The sequence below is a fragment of the Panulirus ornatus genome, chromosome 12 (genome assembly GCF_036320965.1).
Source record: "Panulirus ornatus isolate Po-2019 chromosome 12, ASM3632096v1, whole genome shotgun sequence".
NCBI lineage: Eukaryota > Metazoa > Arthropoda > Malacostraca > Decapoda > Palinuridae > Panulirus > Panulirus ornatus.
The window spans coordinates 45,159,241-45,173,327 of NC_092235.1; the positions used below are offsets into that span (position 1 = coordinate 45,159,241).

Genomic DNA, 14,087 nt, shown 5'->3' on the forward strand with positions numbered 1-14,087 from the left:
CCTTCTGCAGGTTCACACTCTAGTCTGTTACAAGTGCTGTATCATCATCATACAACAACTGACTCACTTCCCAGGCCCTTTCATACCTGTCTTCAAGACTCTAGCATTTACCTCCCTCAACACCCCATCCATAAACAATTAAATCAACCATGGTGACATCACACACCTTCACCGAGAACAATTCACTCTCCTCTTCCAAATGGTGCACCTGCCTTATACCCTTGATAAAAACTTCTCTGCTTCTAGCCGCTTTCCTCCCACACCATAATATTCCTAAGACTTTCCACAAGGTATCTCTATCAGCCCTATCATATGCTCTCTCCAGATCCATAAATGCCACATATAAATCCATCCATTTCTATAGGTATTTCTCAAACACATTCTTCAATGCAAACACTTGATCCACACATCCTAAGCCAGTTCTGAAACCACACTTTTCCTTCACAGTTTGATACTCTGGACATGCCTTCACTCTCAATCACTACCCTTCCATACAACTTACCAGGTACACCCAACAAACTTATACATCTGTAGTTTCAACACTCATCCTTATTTCCCTTGCCTTCATACTGTAGTAATAAACATATACATGCATTCCACCAGTCCTAAGGCACCATACCATGATTCACACATACAGTGAAAATCCCAACTAGCTAACCAACAACACAGTCACCCACTTTCTTAAATACAACAGCAAAAGCATCCACTCCAGCCACCTTGACACACTTCATCCTTCGTAAGGCTTTCACCAACTCTTCACTCTCCATGACTCTCACTTCACATACCAGCTCTACCCAATCATCCTAATCAGCCCTGCATCATCAAACACATTCAACATTCAAAATACCCACTCCATCTCCTCCTCACTTCATCACTATTTGTCACCACTTCCCCTTTTGCACCCTTCACTGACGTTCCTATTTATTCTCGTTTTTCGCACATAATTAACCTCCTTCCAAAACATCTTTCTTTTCCCCATACATGCTCATGTTTTCCTGCCTGAATGAGATAGCATCAAGAAAAGATGATTAAGCCTTAGAGGGAAAATTTTTCACTTGGCTCCTTGCTCTGTTCCTTGTTTTGGAAGGTAATACAAGGAGGATTTCCAGCCATCTGCTCTTAATTGTCTTCTACGACACACCCCAACTCTCATTTGGCCTCTTTTCCAACAACTGCACCTTCCTCTTGACCTCCTGCTGCTTTCTGTTATACACCCCCAGTCATTTGTACTCCTTCCTAAATCCTTCCCTCTTCTCTATCGCTTGCAAGTTTTACTTCTGCATCCCACCACTCATTATCCTTTCAAATTTGCCCACCTTCCACCTTTTGCATGCCGCATGCATCTCGTGCACATGCCAGCACTGCTTCCCTAAATACCTTCCATTCCTCACCAACTTCTTTTGTCTCATTTGCTCTCACCTTTTGTAATTCTACACTTAATCTCTAATGGTATTTCTTCACACAAGTCTCTTTTCCAAGCTCACATCCCTTCACCACTCTCTTCTCACAGATATTGTTTCCTGTTTTCCCAAAACCTCTATCAATCTTCAACCTTGCCTCCACAAGATAGTGATCAGACGAATGATGGCCCAAATGTGTTTTTCAACATTCACGAATACGAATGCGAATATGAATTTTCAATATTAACAAATGCAAATATTCTGTTTGATGACAGATACACGAGTTATTCATTATCTTTTTATACGAATTAATTTCAACTGTAAGAGTTTCAGCCACAGAAAACTGAATTAACAAATTTTCAATTTTCTATGATACCAAAATGTGGGACGAGGACCCAATTCTTACATGCATCCCTCCACCCATTGAAAGAGGAGTTTTAAGTATTATAGAACAATTTCGACCATAGTTTATTCATACTCTGTAGCTGTTTCACACTGGAATATCATGAACAAGTAAAAAATATGTTGACATAAGGACTTAATATTATTAGATGAATTTGATTACTGGGAGGTTGATTTTAAAGAAATAAAAGCTTCTCAGTTCTCTCAGCCAAAAGTCTGTTCCTATTGTCATCATGTCAGACCGGCACCACTGAAGAGTCGTTTGCTAGCAATACTTGATGATGGGTAAGCCAAGAATATCCAGATAACTGAGAGAGAACAGGATACGTTTCTTTATGCATTCTCCACCAAGTTAAGGGATCTTCAGCTGCAGCAATGCGTTTCTCTTTGTGGTACTTGGTGATGATTTTTTATGTCTGCTGTGAAAGCTAGTTATCATCTTCATTATCACTGCTTGATGAAAGGACTGCATTAAGGGTTGAAGCAAAATCTCTGCTTGTAGATGGTCGAGAAACTTGAGATGGATATTTTTTTTGAGCACTCAACCAAAGTTCTTCACTCTGTAACAAACTGGCATAAAAAGAATTTCCCCTTAAATCTATAAAAAGAATTTCCCCTTAAATCTTCAGTCCAGAAATGTGTCCACAGCGTATGCGTTATTACTTTCTAGTGAATCAAAACCTCATTAATATTATTAGATGAATTTGATTACTGGGAGGTTGTTTTTAAAGAAATAAAAGCTTCTCAGTTCTCTCAGCCAAAAGTCTGTTCCTATTGTCTGTTCCATTATTTTTTCTCTTAATTTCTTTCATTTGTGAGTGACCTGATCATCATTTTGAGTGTGGTTACAAGAGGCACTGCTGATTTCTGGTATCATCCTGAAACACCTGGAGAACAGTGATGCAGTTTGTCAGAAGGGACTCATCTTCAGCAGTACATGACGAGATCTTAGAGTTTTCTCTTGCATGCAACCAAAGTGACTCCATAAGTTCTTTCATTCTAAACATCATCTGCAGCATGCTCTTCTATCGAATGGAAACTTTGTGTATTACTGTTAACTGAGGAGCGAGCATTCATCGTGAGCTGAATTTTCTTTAATTCTCTTGTGCCATGTTTGAGTGATTGAAGTGAGTGGCTATAACATTATAAACATCTATGACATACAACTTGGTCTCATATCTAAGATCTCCAAATTTGCTGATGATACAAAACTAGGTGGCAGAGCTGTAAACAGGCAGAACTGCGAAACGATTTAACGAAATTTTAACTGACTAGCAGAGTGGTCAGACAGATTGCAAATGAAGTTTAATGTAGACGAGTGTAAAGTTATGAACTTTGGAGACAAGAATATACTTTACAACAATAAACTATTCAGAAACTCTCTAACCAAAGTAAATGAAGAAAAGGACCTTGGAGTTGTCATGAGGAACAATTTGAAGTACACTAAACAGTGTCAAGCAGCATATAAAAAAGGCAAACATATGCTAGGTTTCATAGCCAGGAACAAAAATTACAAGACACCAGAAACAATTCATACATTTTATAATTCTCTAGTTCTGGCTCCCAAACTGTAAAAAAGACAAGGAAAATTATAGCAAGTACAAAGATGCACGACAAAATTGATCCCATCCCTTAGAAATCTGGCAGCGACCTAATCCAAGTGTTCAAAATTCTGAACAAGTTCAATGATGTAAATCATAAACATCTTTTCTAAACACAAGAAAATACAGTTACCAGAACAAATGGAATAAAATTTAAAAGCTGAAAGATGTAATATGGATGTGGGAAAAGCTTCTTTTCCTACAGATGTGTTAAGCAATGGAATAAGTTATCATCAGACAAATATTTCATAAATCAGGTATACTCAGAGAAAAATGCCAGAAATAAACTGTATATACAGCAGTGGTAATGGGAACAGTAGAGGGATAATTTCAGGAGTGGGGAGTCGGTGATATCTTAAAAAACTGCTGAGGAATAACATTTTCTTGTCAAGTTAAACTCCCTTTTTTCCCCAGACAACCCAGTCTTGGGCCAATCAGGCCTCCTGCTGTATGTCTTTCTCATGTAAAATCCTCATCTATACTTGCTTTCCTCTAACAGCTTCTTAACATTCTACTTACACAACTTATATCCTTTCCTCCCCCTTTACTGAATTTCCACTGCTACATTCCTTTCAAGTGATTTAATATCTTTTTTTTTTCTTTTCCACAGCATTTCTAATCTCATCTGTCCACCGTGAATATCCCTTTATTCTTATATCTCACAACCTTTTATCCAAACATTAATTCTACAATCTTTAAGTCTATCTCTAAACATTTCAAATACCTCATTCACACATGACTGCATCCCTAAATTTACTGCACTTTCCTCTAAACTTTCTGTGGCCCTTCTTTTATACTCCTTGTATTCTTTCTGATTCATCTTCTCGCCTGTCAATACTTTTACCTCTCCATACTTCCTTATGCCATACCTCCACTACTTTCTAAACCACACCTCCACAAAAACTGCAAAAAGGTCAGACTCTCCAAAGCATCCGCTCAACTCTAGCATCCAGCATAACCTTTCTCACCCTTTCAACCAATGCCAAGTAGTCAAATAAACCCTTATGTTCTTCTCTTCCATCCTTTCTCATCCACATATATCTATAGATCATCTTGAGCAGAAAGAAGTGTTTGCATGGAATAAACCCCTCTCAGCATAGACATCCAAATGGTAATTTCAATTCTCATTTACTCTAAGCATTACCCATTTATCTACTATCTCGCCATTTTCATTACATTCCACTTTTGCACTTATATCACCAATCACAATGTTTCTCTCCTCCTCAAACCCACTTATAAGGTCATTCAAATTTCTCCAGAAATAGTTCATTCCATCCTTTCCTCACAGTCTTCATATTCAAAAGTGCATAGACACATATCCATGCATACTTCATAATTTCAATCTTTCCTTTCATCCACACTATTCTTGATTCATTCCATTAATGCTCTGCAACACCCTCCCATATTCTTGGTGATAACACAATTGCACATCATTCTTTCTCCATCCCTGATAAGTTTCATCCATTCCCATCTATGTCACTCCTTCCACAACTTGCATTCAACATTTCTATTTTCACTATACATACACCCTGTCCAAGGTTATGGGTTTCCCCAATTCCTAGCTCATCCAAACGGAAACTTTTAAATTTCTCCACAAGCTCCCTCCCTTTACTCTTCCCAGTCATCCCATCAACATTTAGAGCCACCATCTTCAATCACTCATCCCTTTTACTCCCTGGTATAACTGGAGACTCCAGTGCCACTTCTTAGCCTTTAGTGCCTCACCCTTGACAGGCCTCTGGCAGAGGGTAACTCAAAGCAGTTTTTCTATGCACCGTTTATTATTATATTTTTTTTAATAAATGTCCTTTGTTCATTTTTGACTGGTAATTTAGCAGGACATAAGCCTTCAAATAAAATGCAAATTACATATTTCTTCATAATTCATAAAGCTGTCATGCACATGTTCATCATTTCTTATCAAATCTCTTTCCCAATGATTAACTTCATTACCTAGTATGTAAGTTTTGCTTTCTTATTTACAGTGAACCAATCACCAGCTCTCAAATCTAGGTAATAAGTTACATGCACTGTTAGCATTACTGATTTTAAATCCACTATCCTGGGTTTAATTCACAGTGTGGACAGACCAAGTGCTGAGCAGCCCACCCAGCTGCTCATCCTTCTTCCATTTGGTAGATAAACAGGTACCAACTCTGGACGGGTCAACACCACAGCTGTGAGAGGCCTGGACAGATGACAGCTCATAACTCTGCTAGTTTCCCCAGTTATATCCACATCCAGGGATTATTCCTTTCTGACAGACTTCCCCCTATCATGAAATGGTACTTCACTTTAATTGACAATAATTTCTTTCTTCTAAGCAGAAAAATGAAAATTCTGATACAGCTTGGATATAATCTTTTAATCATGAGATTATGTGTTATGTGAATAATTAAGTTACATTCTGAATAATTTCACATACCATACTGCACAAATGAAAAAAAAAATAATTTTACAATTTGAAATTCATGAAAAAAAAATCAAAATAACAAGTAAACTTTCTAAAACTTAACCACTGAAAATGATGATCTCTGAATCTTATTCTAACAAACATACCCTTCTTATCTATACATTACCATGTATTCCAATCACATTTGCATGAGGTGCAACAAGTGCAAACACATTCTCATATGTATCCAAGAGTTGCAGAATTTCATGTTTTGAGTCTCTTAGATGAAGGTACACCTTCCCTGATATCAATCTGGGTAATGAAGGATAAGTTCTTTGTAGAATAATGGGTTATCTTTCTGATGTGGAAGAACACCCAACGGGGCATCAACACTCGTTAAAACTGCAAAGAGAAATACGGCATGAAAACACTTTTCTGACATTTTCATGATTAATGATAAAACCAGGTGAATGATATACTTAATCTGTATTAAGAATAGCCATTTCTTAAACCCTTAAACCAATAACCACACCAACTGATGTGCCCACACTGATTAATGTTTTAATCTTTCTTACCTCTTTTGATGCCAGGAAAGTGCAACAAAATATTTTGTTTTCATTACCCTAAAACCAATTGTATAAGGGTAAAGCCACCAATCTGCAGGCCATACATACATGGCAACTACTGTGAAAATTCATAAATTGTTGGATGACCTATGGGTCAAGGAAGAACACTTAAGATACGAAACGCAATTTGTGAGGTAAGAGAAGATGAACTACACAAGACGTGAAAATACGTGACTTAGAAAGTGGCTTTAGCGGAATTACATTAGGAAAAGGGCCTGCATGGGAAAAGTCCTCACTGACCTTGTGCTTGTGGAAGAAATTAGATAACAACTGCACAAATTTTCTTTAATGTAATCATGAGGTAATGAAGGACTTTGCTAACATATGGTAGGTAAAAAGCTACAATAAGTTCACGGAAAAAAACACCTTCAGTAAACATCCAATGCATGGCAGCCCTTATATTAATTTAGTGTATGAAGAGGACAATATTTCTGATTATACTCATGTTATTCATCATCATTGTTATGCCAGCATATATATAAAAAAAAAAAAAAAAGGAAAGCAAAGTCAAGTTCAAGATAAAAAAAAATTTTTTATCTGTTTATCATTGTACTTAATCGCTGTTTCCCGTGTCAGTGAGGCAGCACCAGGAAACTGGTTAGAAACTGCAGAAGTTCGTAACTGAGTTTGAATAACTGAATGAAAGGAGAAAGCTGAGAGTAAATGTGAATAGAGTAAGGTTCTTAGGTTCAGTAAGGTTAAGGGACTAGTTAATTAAGATGCAAGTTTAAATGGAGAAAAATTCGAGGAAGTGAAGTTCTGGGAACAATGAAAGTTGTATGGAAGGAGAAAACATTGTCTCGGAGCAAAAATGGGTTATTATTATGTCTCCATGGTTGTTTAATTTGTTTATGGATGGGGTTGTTAGGGAGGTAAATGCAAGAGTTTTGGAAAGAGGGGCAAGTATGAAGTCTGTTGGGGATGAGAGAGCTTGGGAAGTGAGTCAGTTGTTGTTCGCTGATGATACAGCGCTGGTGGCTGATTCATGTGAGAAACTGCAGAAGCTGGTGACTGAGTTTGGAAAAGTGTGTGGAAGAAGAAAGTTAAGAGTAAATGTGAATAAGAGCAAGGTTATTAGGTACAGTAGGGTTAAGGGTCAAGTCAATTGGGAGGTGAGTTTGAATGGAGAAAAACTGGAGGAAGTAAAGTGTTTTAGATATCTGGGAGTGGATCTGGCAGCGGATGGAACCATGGAAGCGGAAGTGGATCATAGGGTGGGGGAGGGGGTGAAAATCCTGGGGGCCTTGAAGAATGTGTGGAAGTCGAGAACATTATCTCGGAAAGCAAAAATGGGTATGTTTGAAGGAATAGTGGTTCCAACAATGTTGTATGGTTGCGAGGCGTGGGCTATGGATAGAGTTGTGCGCAGGAGGATGGATGTGCTGGAAATGAGATGTTTGAGGACAATGTGTGGTGTGAGGTGGTTTGATCGAGTGAGTAACGTAAGGGTAAGAGAGATGTGTGGAAATAAAAAGAGCGTGGTTGAGAGAGCAGAAGAGGGTGTTTTGAAGTGGTTTGGGCACATGGAGAGGATGAGTGGGGAAAGATTGACCAAGAGGATATATGTGTCGGAGGTGGAGGGAGCAAGGAGAAGAGGGAGACCAAATTGGAGGTGGAAAGATGGAGTGAAAAAGATTTTGTGGGATCGGGGCCTGAACATGCAGGAGGGTGAAAGGAGGGCAAGGAATAGAGTGAATTGGAGCGATGTGGTATACCGGGGTTGACGCGCTGTCAGTGGATTGAAGCAGGGCATGTGAAGCGTCTGGGGTAAACCATGGAAAGCTGTGTAGGTATGTATATTTTGCGTGTGTGGACGTATGTATATACAGGTGTATGGGGGTGGGTTGGGCCATTTCTTTCGTCTGTTTCCTTGCGTTACCTCGCAAACGCGGGAGACAGCGACAAAGCAAAAAAAAAAAAAAAAAAAAAAAAAAAAAATAATATATATATATATATATATATATATATATATATATATATATATATATATATATATATATATATATATATATATATACATATATATCAATTTATTTATTTTCCTTTGTCTCTGTCTCCTGCGTTAGCGAGGTAGCGCAAGGAAATAGACGAAAGAATGGCCCAACCCACCTACATACCCATGTATGTGGGTGGGTGGGTACATGTCCATACACGCAAATATACATACCTATACATCTCAACGTATACATATATATACACACACACGCAGACATATACATATATACACATGTACATAATTCATACTGTCTGCCATCATTCATTCCCATCACCATTTCGCCACACATAAAATAACAACCCCCTCCCCCCTTATGTGTGCAAGGTAGCTCTCAGAAAGGACAACAAAGGCCCCATTCGTTCACACTCAGTCTCTAGCGGTCATGTAATAATGAACCGAAACCACAGCTCCATTTCCACATCCAGGCCCCACACAACTTTCCATGGTTTACCCCAGACGCTTCATATGCCCTGGTTCAATCCACTGACAGCACGTCGACCCCGGTATACCACATCGTTCCAATTCACTCTATTCCTTGCACGCCTTTCACCCTCCTGCATGTTCAGGCCCCGATAACTCAAAATATTTTTCACTCAATCTTTGCACCTACAATTTGGTCTCCCACTTCTCCTCGTTCCCTCCACCTCTGACACATATATCCTCTTGGTCAATCTTTCCTCACTCATTCTCTCCATGTGACCAAACCATTTCGAAACACCATCTTCTGCTCTCTCAACCACACTCTTTTTATTACCACACACCTCTCTTACCCTATTATGACTTACTGGAGGGATGTCTGATCATTATCTTGTGAAGGCAAAGGTGAAGATTTGTAGAGGTTTTCAGAAAAGAAGAGAGAATGTTGGGGTAAAGAGAGTGGTGAGAGTAAGTGAGCTTGGGAAAGAGACTTGCGTGAGGAAGTACCAGGAGAGACTGAGTACAGAATGGAAAAAGGTGAGAACAAAGGAGGAAACGGGAGTGGGGCAGGAATGGGATGTATTTAGGGAAGCAGTGATGGCTTGCACAAAAGACGCTTGTGGCATGAGAAGCGTGGGAGGTGGGCAGATTAGAAAGAGTAGTGAGTGGTGCGATGAAGTAAGATTATTAGTGAAAGAGAAGAGAGAGGCATTTGGACGATATTTGCAGGGAAATAATACAAACGAGTGGGAGATGTATAAAAGAAAGAGGCATGAGGTCAAGAGAAAGGTGCAAGAGGTGAAAAAGAGGGCAAATGAGAGTTAGGCTGAAAGAGTATCATTAAATTTTAGGAAGAATAAAAATATGTTTTGGAAGGAGGTAAATAAAGTGCGTACAACAAGGGAACAAATGGGAACTTCAGTGAAGGGGGGTTAATGGGGAGGTGATAACAAGTAGTGGTGATGTGAGAAGGAGATGGAGTGAGTATTTTGAAGGTTTGCTGAATGTGTTTCATGATAGAGTGGCAGACATAAGATGTTTTGGTCGAGGTGGTGTGCAAAGTGAGAAAGTTAGGGAAAATGATTTGGTAAACAGAGAAGAGGTAGTAAAAGCTTTGCAAAAGAGGAAAGCCGGCAAGGCATCAGGTTTCGATGGTACTGCAGAGGATCTTATTAAAAAAAGGGGGTGACTGCATTGGTGACTGGTTGGTAAGGTTATTTAATGTATGTATGATTCATGGTGAGGTGCCTGAGGATTGACAGAATGCTTGCATAGTGCAGTTGTACAAAGGCAAGGGGGACAAAGGAGAGTACTCAAATTACAGATATATAAGTTTGTTGAGTATTCCTGGGAAATCATATGGGAGGGTATTGATTGAGAGGGTGATGGCATGTACAGAGCATCAGATTTGGGAGGAGCAGTGTGGTTTCGGATGTGGTAGAGGATGTGTGGATCAGGTGTTTGCTTTGAAGAATGTATGTGAGAAATACTTAGAAAAGCAAATGGATTTGTACGCAGCATTTATGGATCTGGAGAAGGCATATGATAGAGTTGAGTTGATAGAGATGCTCTGTGGAACGTATTAAGAATATATGGCGTGGGAGGCAAGTTGTTAGAAGCAGTGAAAAGTTTTTATCGAGGATATAAGACAAGTGTACGTGTAGGAAGAGAGGAAAATGATTGGTTCTCAGTGAATGTAGGTTTGCGGCAGGGGTGTGTGATGTCTCCATGGTTGTTTAATTTTTTTATGGATGGAGTTGTTAGGGAGGTGAATGCAAGAGTTTTGGAAAGAGGGGCAAGTATGCAGTCTGTTGTGGATGAGAGAGCTTGGGAAGTAATTCAGCTGTTGTTCGCTGATGATACAGCGCTTATGGCTTATTCATGTGAGAAACTGCAGAAGCTGGTGACTGAGTTTGGTAAAGTGTGTGAAAAAAGAAAGTTCAGAGTAAATATGAATAAGAGCAAGTTTATTAGGTACAGTAGGGTTGAGGGTCAAGTCAACTGGGAGGCAAGTTTGAATGGAGAAAAATGCAGGAAGTGAAGTGTTTTAGATATCTGGGAGTGGATTTGGCAGCAGATGGAACCATGGAAGTGGAAGTGAATCATAGGGTGGGGGAGGGGGCGAAAATTCTGGGAACCTTGAAGAATGTGTGGAAGTCGAGAACATTATCTCAAAAAGAAAAAAATGGGTATGTTTGAGGGAATAGTGGTTCCAACAATTTTGTATGGTTGCGAGGCGTGGGCTATGGATAGAGCTGTGCGCAGGAGGGTGGATGTATTGGAAATGAGATGTCTGGGGACAATATGTAATGTGAGGTGGTTTGATATATATATATATGTCTAAATGTGTGTGAATGTAACCAAGATGAGAAAAAAGGAGAGATACGTAGTATGTTTGAGGAAAGGAACCTGGATGTTTTGGCTCTGAGTGAAACAAAGCTGAAGGGTAAAGGGGAAGAGTAGTTTGGGAAAGTCTTAGGAGTAAAGTCAGTGGTTAGTGAGAGGACAAGAGCAAGGGAAGCAGTAGCACTGCTCCTGAAACAGGAGTGGTGGGAGTATGTGATAGAGTGTAAGAAAGTAAACTCTAGATTGATATGGGTAAAACTGAGAGTTGATGGAGAGAGATGGGTGATTATTGGTGCATATGCACTTGGGCATGAGAAGAAAGATCATGAGAGGCAAGTGTTTTGGGAGCAGCTGAATGAGTGTGTTAGTGGTTTTGATGCACGAGACTGGGTTATAGTGATGGGTGATTTGAATGCAATGGTGAGTAATGTGGCAGTTGAGGGAATAATTGGTATACATGGGGTGTTCAGTGTTGTAAATAGAAATGGTGAAGAGCTTGTACACTTATGTGCTGAAAAAGGACTGGTGATTGGGAATACCTGGTTTAAAAAGAGATATGCATAAGTATACGTATGTAAGTAGGAGAGATGGCCAGAGAGCGTTATTGGATTACGTGTTAATTGATAGGCGCGCAAAAGAGAGACTTTTGGATGTTAATGTGCTGAGAGGTGCAACTGGAGGGATGTCTGATCATTATCTTGTGGAGGCGAAGGTGAAGATTTGTAGAGGTTTTCAGAAAGAAGAGAGAATGTTGGGGTGAAAAGAGTGGTGAGAGTAAGTGAGCTTGGGAAGGAGACTTGTGTGAGGAAGTACCAGGAGAGACTGAGTACAGAATGGAAAAAGGTGAGAACAAAGGAGGTAAGGGGAGTGGGGGAGGAATGGGATGTATTCAGAGAAGCAGTGATGGCTTGTGCAAAAGATGCTTGTGGCATGAGAAGCGTGGGAGGTAGGCAAATTAGAAAGGGTATTGAGAGTTGGGATGAAGAAGTAATATTATTAGTGAGAGAGAGAAGAGAGGCATTTGGACGATTTTTGCTGGGAAATAATGCAAATGAGTGGGAGATGTATAAAAGAAAGAGGCAGGAGGTCAAGAGAAAGGTGCAAGAGGTGAAAAAGAGGGCAAATGAGAGATGGGGTGAGAGAGTATCATTAAATTTTAGGGAGAATAAAAAGATGTTTTGGAAGGAGGTAAATAAAGTGCGTAAGACAAGGGAACAAATGGGAACTTCAGTGAAGGGCACAAATGGGGAGGTGATAACAAATAGTGGTGATGTGAGAAGGAGATGGAGTGAGTATTTTGAAGGTTTGTTGAATGTGTTTCATGATAGAGTGGCAGATATAGGATGTTTTGGTAAAGGTGGTGTACAAAGTGAGGGGGTTAGGGAAAATGATTTGGTAAACAGAGAGGAGATAGTAAAAGCACTGAGGGAGATGAAAGCCGGCAAGGCAGTGGGTTTGGATGGTACTGCAGTGGAATTTATTAAAAAAGGGGGTGACTGTATTGTTGACTGGTTGGTAAGGTTATTCATGTATGATTCATGGTAGGGTGCCTGAAGATTGGCGGAATGCTTCCATAGTGCCACTGTACAAAGGCAAAGGGGATAAGAGTGAGTGCTCAAATTACAGAGGTATAAGTTTGTTGAGTATTCCTGGGAAATTATATGGGAGGGTATTGATTGAGAGGGTAAAAGCATGTACAGAGCATCAGACTGGGGAAGAGCAGTGTGGTTTCAGAAGTGGTAGAGGATGTGTGGATCAGGTGTTTGCCTTGAAGAATGTATGTGAGAAATACTTAGAAAAGCATATGGATTTGTATGTAGCATTTATGGATCTGGAGAAGGCATATGATAGAGTTGATAGGGTTGCTCTGTGGAAGGTATTAAGAATATATGGTGTGGGAGGCAAGTTCTTAGAAGGAGTGAAAAGTTTTTATCAAGGATGTAAGGCATGTGTATGTGTAGGATGAGAGGAAAGTGATTGGTTCTCAGTGAATGTAGGTTTGCGGCAGGGGTGTGTGATGTCTCTATGGTTGTTTAATTTGTTCATGGATGGGGTTGTTACAGAGGTGAATGCAAGAGTTTTGGAAAGAGGGGCATGTATGCAATCTGTTGAGGATGAGAGAGCTTGGGAAGTGAGTCAGTTGTTGTTCGCTGATGATAAAGCGCTGGTGGCTGATTCATGAGAGAAACTGCAAAAGCTGATGACTGAGTTTGGTAAAGTGTGTGAAACAAAGTTGAGAGTAAATGTGAATAAGAGCAAGGTTATTAGGTAGAGTAGGGTTGAGGATCAAGTCAATTGGGAGGTAAGTTTGAATGGAGAAAAAATGCAGGAAGTGAAGTGTTTTAGATATCTGGGAGTGGATTTGGCAGCGGATGGAACCATGGAATCGGAAGTAAATCATAGGGTGGGGGATAGGGCAAAAATTCTCAGAGCCTTGAAGAATGTGTGGAAGTCGAGAACATTATCTCAGAAAGCAAAAGTGGGTATATTTGAAAGAATAGTGGTTCCAACAATATTGTATGGTTGCAAAGCGTGGGTTATGGATAGAGTTGTGCGGAGGAGGGTGGATGTGCTGGAAATGAGATGTTTGAGGACAATATTTGGTGTGAGATGGTTTGATTGAGTAAGTAATAATAGGGTAAGAGAGATGAGTGGTAATAAAAAGAGTGTGGTTGAGAAAGCAGAAGAGGGAGTTTTGAAATGGTTTGGTCACATGGAGAGAATGAGTGAGGAACGATTGACCAAGAGGATATATGTGTCACAGATGGAGGGAACAAGAAGTGGGAGACCAAATTGGAGGTGGAAAGATGGAGTGAAAAAGATATTGAGTGATCAGGGCCCGAACATGCAGGAGGGTGAAAGGCATGCAACGAACAGAGTGAAATGGAACGATATGGTATACCGGGG

At 39.8% G+C, this 14,087-nt stretch overlaps 1 protein-coding gene across 2 annotated transcripts in view; it reads right to left on the reverse strand.

Annotated features, from left to right (window-relative positions):
* Nucleotides 1-5,747: 5,747 nt before the first annotated feature.
* The window catches only part of LOC139752029 (uncharacterized), a 200,938-nt gene continuing 192,598 nt past the window's right edge, over nt 5,748-14,087 (reverse strand). For both annotated transcript variants that reach the window (XM_071667820.1, XM_071667821.1), the window contains one exon: nt 5,748-6,197. In XM_071667820.1, coding sequence (XP_071523921.1) covers nt 6,103-6,197 — 95 coding nt within the window. In that variant the 3' untranslated portion in view covers nt 5,748-6,102. The remainder of the gene's footprint in view (nt 6,198-14,087) is intronic.